At 38.5% G+C, this 8,433-nt stretch overlaps 2 protein-coding genes across 3 annotated transcripts; both read left to right on the top strand.

Moving 5' to 3' along the window:
* The first annotated feature begins 733 nt into the window (after nucleotides 1–733).
* Nucleotides 734–2,496, top strand: LOC114880989 (mitochondrial basic amino acids transporter-like). Of its 2 annotated transcripts, none has more exons than XM_029197568.2 (3): nucleotides 734–826; nucleotides 951–1,078; nucleotides 1,140–2,496. In XM_029197568.2, exons 1-3 carry the CDS (start codon nucleotides 793–795, stop codon nucleotides 2,181–2,183), a joined length of 1,206 nt encoding a protein of 401 aa, XP_029053401.1. In that variant the 5' UTR covers nucleotides 734–792; the 3' UTR covers nucleotides 2,184–2,496. The 2 variants fall into 2 exon arrangements, with proteins under 2 accessions (XP_029053401.1, XP_029053402.1); XM_029197569.2 differs by having other exon boundaries at nucleotides 1,144–2,496.
* Nucleotides 2,497–3,130: 634 nt separating this feature from the next.
* LOC114880993 (kelch-like protein 10) lies at nucleotides 3,131–7,390 on the top strand. Its single transcript, XM_029197579.2, has 8 exons — nucleotides 3,131–3,616; nucleotides 3,850–4,165; nucleotides 4,528–4,980; nucleotides 5,287–5,456; nucleotides 5,532–5,701; nucleotides 5,763–5,921; nucleotides 5,994–6,198; nucleotides 6,476–7,390. Exons 1-8 carry the CDS (start codon nucleotides 3,390–3,392, stop codon nucleotides 6,753–6,755), a joined length of 1,980 nt encoding a protein of 659 aa, XP_029053412.2. The 5' UTR covers nucleotides 3,131–3,389; the 3' UTR covers nucleotides 6,756–7,390.
* Nucleotides 7,391–8,433: the final 1,043 nt, after the last annotated feature.

Genomic DNA, 8,433 nt, shown 5'->3' on the forward strand with positions numbered 1-8,433 from the left:
TGAAGGAGCTTGCTTTCCAAGGAAAAGAGTACAAAAATTGAATAAAGGAATAATTGAAGAAAGAAAAAGAGGACAAATCAGCTGGATCGTGTCATTGGAGATGTAGCGATGCAGTATCATTTGGCAAGTACTTCGAATTTATTAATTAACCCTTTCATTGCGATTGTCTTTGTCATAAACTATACCCGTACATTTTCATATTAAAAAAAATGAATTATCTTCATAAAATTTTATTTGGTATAATAGAAAGATAACATTAGACCGCTATAAGTGTCCATTGAACCCAGTGACCATTTTACCATTTCTGTAATCAGCTATAGTTTTCCATAGTAGCGAAAGAATAACCCGTTAAATCGTTTCTCTCTTTTTTTTTTTTTCTAAAACACGTATTATCCAGTATTCATTTTCCTGTACGTTTTTAACCTGAAAAGAAATGAAATACCGAATCGAAAAGTTGTACAGTACCGAGCACGGTAAGTTTCTCTAGGGAAAATGGCGCTCTAGGGAAAAAAGCCCGGTCGCCGATTGTGATCCACTATACTGGATCAAACTGATCCTGCATCCGACGTGGGAGGTTAAATGAATGATATTCACGTTACAGGCTCGAGTACCGAACAGTGATCAATCTTACATGGATTCCACTTCTGCTGTGGAAAGAAAACGATTCGTCGCTTACACTTGCACCAGCTCATCCTTAACAAACGTCCAAGAAAGATTCTATCGGAATAAAAACGTACAGGGTTCGTATTCGCCGTACGGCTGGAAGAAACGCGTTGGAATAGCTAGAAGAAAATGGCACTCGACTTCCTCGCTGGATGTCTGGGAGGTAAATGACCGATATTCATTGTTTTCGTTTCATCTTATCATTAGAATGAAACTACATTCTTCTGAAGGAAATCATCAGCTTCGTCCATGTATAATTTATTTATTTAGAAAATGATGCGTTTCAGGGTTCGCCGGTATTATGGTGGGATATCCTCTGGACACGATCAAGGTCCACATCCAAACGCAGGACTATCGTGCGCCGAAATACAAAGGGAACTTGCATTGTTTCCGGACGATACTCGCCGAGGAAACGGTACACGATTAACTTAGAATAAATAGAGTATCAGAATTATTGATACGATTCGTTCCATCAGGTAGCAGGTCTTTACCGAGGCATGTCGTCCCCGGTGGCAGGCGTCGCAGTGGTGAACGCCATCATCTTCGGCGTCTACGGTCAAACTCAACGATGCTTATCTGACCCGGAGTCGTTGCATTCGTACTTCATCGCGGGTGCATTGGCTGGAATCGCTCAGAGCCCAATTAGCTGCCCGATCGAGCTGGCGAAAACTCGCATGCAGTTGCAGAAGCCAACAGGACAATTTTCCGGACCGTTGCAGTGCCTGAAGTATACTTACCAGCAGGAAGGTTACCGCGGTGTGTTCAGAGGTTTCAACATCACGCTCCTTCGGGAAACACCGAGTTTCGGGATTTATTTCCTAACTTACGAAGCCCTGACCAGGACGTTTAGATCGGAACCGATCTCCACGCCGTATATGCTGCTAGCCGGAGGAATAGCCGGATCCGTGTCCTGGACCATTTCTTACCCATTGGACGTGATCAAGTCACGGATTCAAGCGATCGATGGACATCGTTACACGGGGATGATCGATTGCCTGAAAAAGTCGGTGAAAACGGAAGGGTACGGTTGTTTGTACAGAGGACTCAGTTCGACGATCCTTAGAGCATTTCCGACCAACGCCGTCACCTTCGCCGTGGTCACCTGGACGTTCCGGATGTTCGACAAGGAAGCGAATAGCGCGGTGAAAACGGAGAGCAAGTCGAAAATGGTCGAGTCTATCAAGGAAATGGCGGAGGTTGGTGAAACTTTCCCGGAGAAATGGAACGGTTTTGTGAACAACCTGTCCGAAAGCATGATTATTCCAAAATTATGCTACTCGACCATGTCGGTGATGTCGCTGAGCGATTTGAAGTTCTGCACCGCTACTTTTTGTCAGACCGACGAGCGAATGGAAAAGAAGGTTAAGTTCGAAGAGATTCGTGAAAATAAATACTTGAAGGTGGAGGAGGAGAGACTGAAAGGAGGATCGAAGAACGTCGACGAGAAGAAGGGTGAGAAGAAAATGGAACGGATTGTTTTTGAACAAACGATGAACACCGTGTCCGCGTTCTTCGCCTGATTAATTGAATCTTAGGAATTTCGAAGATCATTTTTTGGTGGGGGAAAATGAAACATAGTATGATTAATAAATTGCAGATGTACATACAGGATGTTTTGTCGTTGCTCAGCATTATTTTAAACATCAATTTTATATCCTAGAGTGATTAAAATTAAGTATATTAATTATCGGTGTATTAATTATTACACGGTTTCATATGAATAGTGCGAATAATGAACTGTCCCAAATAAGAAACTGAATATTTCAGTTATTAATGGTGTTCAATTAGTATAGAATTTAATTGTTAAAATAAATCTTTATCATTAAACATGCACATTGTTGTTTCACCCATATTGATCATTGACTGAATACTGCGACTGATCATCTGACAGCTAATTACTAATTTCAACCGTGCTACTACATGAATCTTGCAACGAGAATCCTCATTTGTTAGCAGACAGTCCTAGACTGAACGGCGGACATGTAAGACCTATGTCACAGCCAGAAGCGACATTCACTGTCTTTTAAAATCACAACTAAATAGTTCGTACCATTCTGTCAACCATCTACTCGTCCCACTCCACGTCAATTCTACCTTTAAAATCCTAATCGTACAATCCGGTCTTCAAGTCCGTCCGTCCACGTGTCAGAGAACATTTGACACATCCGAAATTGCAACGCGTATGAATCTCCTTCGCTAGTACCTCACCTTGATTATGTAAATCGTACCTGACAAAATCACGAAAGTTAACACTTGGAACTGCTCATTTGAAGATCAAAGTCGTGAAAATTGCAAGGTTCAGTCGATCGAAAGCATTGACAACCGAGTGAAACCTTAACCTTTTGGACGATTGATAAATTTCTAGTTCTTCGAATACTCTTCGATTCGCAGGTAAGAGACAATACAAACGCGTCATTCTATAAATAATATAATTATGAAACGAAGAAACATTTGTTTCGATGAAATTTTGGATACTTCTATTCTTTCGCATTTAACCCTAGAACTCTTGCTTAAAATGTTCGAGCCCAGGGCGATTTATAAATCATCGCCCTTTTGCAGTAAGTAGATTCATCTAATTTGGTCCGAATGTTTTAAGCGACTTGGAGGTAGGGTTTTAATTAAATAGCAATTTGATTAGAGAACTTTGGTTAGGAAACTCTGAAAATTGGACAACGTGGTTCATCTTTGTCGGGGATTTTTAGAAGAGACCTCAACGAAAACTTGATATGGATGTAGATTCAAACGACAGCGACAAAGAAATCGACTTTTGCGAAACGAACACGCAGCGTTTGATCGCTGAAAGCGGTGGCCGATGCATGAGCACGCAAGCGATGCAATCTCTCTATGATTTTCGACAGAATAATCTACTTTGCGATGCTGTTATAAGACTCGAAGATGGAGGCATTTTTCCGATTCACCGAGCCATTTTGTCGGCGTGTAGTCCGTACTTTAGGTACAGTAACGAGCATGGTAAACTTTTGTAAGGAAAATGGCATTTCAGAGGAAGAGGACCCTGTTACTTAATATTAATTCTATTATCCTAACTTCAAAAAATTATAACAAGTGGTGTAGTCTTCTTACCTTACATCGCCTTTTTCTTTAAGAAAGTCTACAATGCTCCTAGGTGTACGTACCACAGATGAAGTAGTTGTACAGCAATCTGAAAATGAAAAATTTAATCTTTAGAACACTGTTCACGACCACGTTGCATTCGCGGGAAAAAACGGACGTACTGTTACCGGGTGTCAGCAGTAACATGATGAATCTCCTTCTGGAGTACGCGTACCTGCGATCCATCAGCATAAATAACGAGAACGTCTATCAGCTGCTGGTCACCGCGGATTATTTGAACGTTCTCGGTGTTCTCGAACTCTGCTGCGAGTACCTGAAGCAAAATCTAGCTGCAGAAAACTGCATCAGCGTCATGAGGTTCGCCCGAGAACACTTTTGCAAGGGGCTGGAGAACAGCACGTATCGTTATGTCATGAGATACTTTGTGCAGGTCATTACGCTTCCACTGCCTCCTCGCAGCTGCATTCAATATTTTTTAATATTCTGAGATTCTAAAAATCTGAAAATTCAAAAATTTCAGAATAGGAAAGTTCTAAGATTCCAAAATGCCAGAATTTCAAACTTCCAAAGTTCTAAATTCTAAAATTTCAGAATTCGAAAATTCTATAATTCTAGATTTCAGAATTCCAAAATTTAAAAATTCCCAAAATCCTAAGATTTTAAGTTTCTAAAATTCTAAGATTCCAAAATTCCAAAATTTAAAATTGATGTGATGGCAGCGTGTTAATTATCCGTTAACGTTAATCAATGAATGTAAATTGTCGACATTTGCATAAATCGTACCGAACGCAGGTAGCTCAGCGAAGCGAGGAAATACTTGAATTACCGATTGAAGAATTGACAGCATTGATCGGTGCTGACGAGCTGAACGTGAAAAGCGAGGACACGGTTTGGGAGCTGGTATTGAAATGGATCGATCACGATCCTCAATCACGAAAAAAATACATAGTCGATCTGATGAAGAACATTCGCCTCGGACTACTGGATACACAATTCTTCTTGGAGAATGTGAAAGATCATCCGTACGTTACTGGAAACGACGCGTGCCGGCCTATTATTATTGAAACCTTAAAATTTTTGTACGATCTCGAGATTATCACGCAAAAAGATGGGGAGATACCCACGCCAAAGATCGCACGACCACGGGTACCCCATGAAATATTGTTCGCCATAGGTGGTTGGAGCGGCAGAAGTCCGACGAACTTCATCGAAACTTACGACACCAGAGCTGATCGATGGGTTAAGGTATATGTTTCTCTTTTATTGATATTTCACAAAATTCCTACAATTTTTATGCACTTTTACTTCACTCTTCAATGTAATACTCTCTTTATTCCTTTATCTACTTCTATGATATCGCCTCTGTTATTAAATATCATTTACCAAGATTTTGAAAATTTTATTTTCCAAAAGAGATGCTTAATGCAATCATTGAAAAAAAAAATCTTTATTCCATTTTTACATCCAGTCACTCGACCTGACCATTACGCGATACTACTTCATCACAGAAAATTATTTAGCACCTACTGCTGTCCATTATTATTTTGAAAGGTGGAAGAGGTAGATCCGATCGGACCTCGTGCATATCATAGTACAGCGGTGGTCGGTTTTAACATTTACGTAATCGGTGGTTTCAACGGATCTGATTACTTTAACAGTTGCCGTTGCTTCAATGCTGTCACCAAAGTTTGGAGAGAAATTGCTCCAATGAACGCCAGAAGGTTCAAATTATACCTTATACCATGCAAATTCTTCGCTAACTTTTATATCATAAATATTTCTACTAACAATTCCAGGTGTTACGTTAGCGTTGCAGTACTCAACGATCTGATTTACGCGATGGGAGGATACGATGGGTATTATCGACAAAGCACCGCGGAACGTTATAATTACAAAACTAATCAATGGTCTCTCATTGCGTCGATGAATTGCCAAAGATCGGACGCCAGTGCAACTACTTTAAACGGTACAGAAAATCATCTACGACTGTTATCTATGAATCGACTTGTAATTTGTTTATAACACAGATAAAATTTACATCACGGGTGGTTTCAATGGACACGAATGTTTAAACTCGGCCGAAGTGTACGATCCAGAAACCAATCAATGGACATTGGTCGCTCCGATGAGATCCCGTAGGAGCGGAGTATCGTGCATAGCCTATCACGGTCACGTATACGTAATTGGTAATTAATCCATGAACGATATTTCCTCCAATTGATTCGAGGCACCTAAAGTAATCCAGCGATTTTAAACAGGAGGTTTCAATGGGATATCCAGAATGTGCAGCGGGGAAAAATATAATCCCGCCACTAACGTTTGGACGCAAATTCCAGATATGTACAATTCACGCAGTAATTTCGCGATCGGAGTGATCGATGACATGATTTTTGCAATCGGAGGATTCAACGGTGTCACCACCATCTATCACGTTGAATGTTACGATGAAAAAACGAATGGATGGTGAATGTTAAACAATTATCGGCAAATATTACCATAAATTCCTGAAAGTGTAAAATTTTTATAAGGGCAGGGCCGGATTAAGATTCCTTGGCCCGAGGCTATCAAACCTGTTGATTGATAAACAGATCACCCTTAAATCTCCCCTTAATCCGGCACTGCAATTAGGTAGATCTACGTTGTCAGGAGCTACGTCTTGTTTGCCTTACAGAGCGTAGATCTACGGCCTTCGATCAGAACTACGTGTTAAATCTACCATTAGATGAAATATTTTCTACAGGTACGAAGCAACAGATATGAATGTATATCGTTCAGCGTTGTCAGCCTGCGTAATTATGGGCTTACCGAACGTGAATGACTACATTCACAAGCATCGAGAACGTTTGATGGAAGAAAAGCGACAGAAATTGTTAGCACTGGAGGTGCACCGTAGTCAGCATCAACATCAACAGGATCAAATGCATCAGAACCGCGAGAACATGTTGAACCACGAAAATATATCTGCTTCATCATCGATATCTCAGGCGAACAGTACTAGCAATGAACCTAGACAAAATTAACGACAGAATGGAGTATTAAGAAATGGGACTTTGAAAGCATTCATTTAATGCCCTGTCGAATGATAATTGAAACGAGGAACAATGAGCATCCTGAATTGCTGATCAATCTGTAATTAAATTCAACGAAAACGTTCATTGCAACTGGGTGCATTGGAGTGAACGAGATGCAGCTGCACCTAAGTGTCATATATTTTTGATCTGACAAAGTTTTTAATGAAAATCAGGAATTTCATTTTTCTATTCAACAGGCAATATGCACTTCTATTGTCATTGCATATTATACAAAGCTATAACATATTTGTTGAACAGCATAATATTTTCATATTCTTATTTACCCGAGTTTCTTAAACGAAATATGTTTTACTCTTATACATGTTTCTATTAGCTCTTTTTGTGATATGATTTTGTACCAAGTTTATTAGACGACTTTATACTTATAAATGAACTTTAAACAATAATAAGAGAACAAATGGTTATTGAAATGTAGATTGTAAATGTCAATAACCCTGACAAAGAACATTAACAAAAATGGCTAAAATAAAATCCTACAACAGTTAATAAAGAAGCTATTAATAGAATCTTTCGATCTGATTTGTTTTTTAATTAATTAACAGGGGGATATTATTGCTTTTAATAAGATAAAAAAGTGATTTTTAACAATGTTAGTGTTTCAAATGGTAAGGGGAACTCCCGCATTTTGTACAGTGGCGCCTCTGATAGTAAAGAAAAGAACTGTAGAACAATGTATTCCTTGCGCACCCTATCGGCGGAACCAAAAAGCTCATTTTTAGCACCAGTAGATGACGCCACGTATTTAGCGGGTTTTTTAAAAAATGAAGTATTGAATAGTTGTAGCTTTTTTATATTATGGCAGTTTCTTTGAAAGATAGCGTTTCGCCATGGAGTTTATTATAAATTAGTTCTTTATAATTAGTAATAAATTATATTTTAAATATCGAAATTCTTTTTAAGATTTTAAGTATAATGTATGGTTGTATTTCTATAAAAAACTATTGTTTTAAAATTAAAATAAACTGATACTTCCGGAATCGTGTGGCATAAAACCATATTTCATGACCCTCTTATTACAGTATGTAACACATCTTATGTGAAAAGAAAGTCTTCAAATTGCATACCTGAGCCTAGCTATTACAAATCATTTAAAAGATCTAGGATTGAAATTTATGGGGGAATAGATAATTAGAATGATTAGTTTGGATATGATAGCCTAAACCGTTAGGTAAAAATAGAGAAACGATAGAAAGGAGAGTCTAGCTGCTCTCTCCGTTCTCCAGAACAATCTATTCCTGAAGCAACGCTAACACTTTGCCAGTGGATCATCAACAATTTAACGATTTTATTAAGAAACAGTCTACTTCACACGAACGGAGTATTCTATATCATGGACAACCTAATACGTCTCGATAAACCAGAGTAGTGAGTATCAAATTTACTACTTCATACGAATAATCGGGTCATAATTGTCGAAAGAATAGGGACACGGGTAAACTTTCAATTAAAAGTGTGAAGAAATAAATAAATTCTTTTATTCATGGATTTATAAGAACTTTGTTATATTGGGAATTAAATTTTTCAAACACTATTGCAAAAAGCTATCTATTTTGTTTACTATAAAACAAATTTTGAGATCTAAATTTTTTAATTGAGTACTTTGTTA

Source organism: Osmia bicornis, chromosome 8 (genome assembly GCF_907164935.1).
Source record: "Osmia bicornis bicornis chromosome 8, iOsmBic2.1, whole genome shotgun sequence".
Lineage (NCBI taxonomy): Eukaryota > Metazoa > Arthropoda > Insecta > Hymenoptera > Megachilidae > Osmia > Osmia bicornis.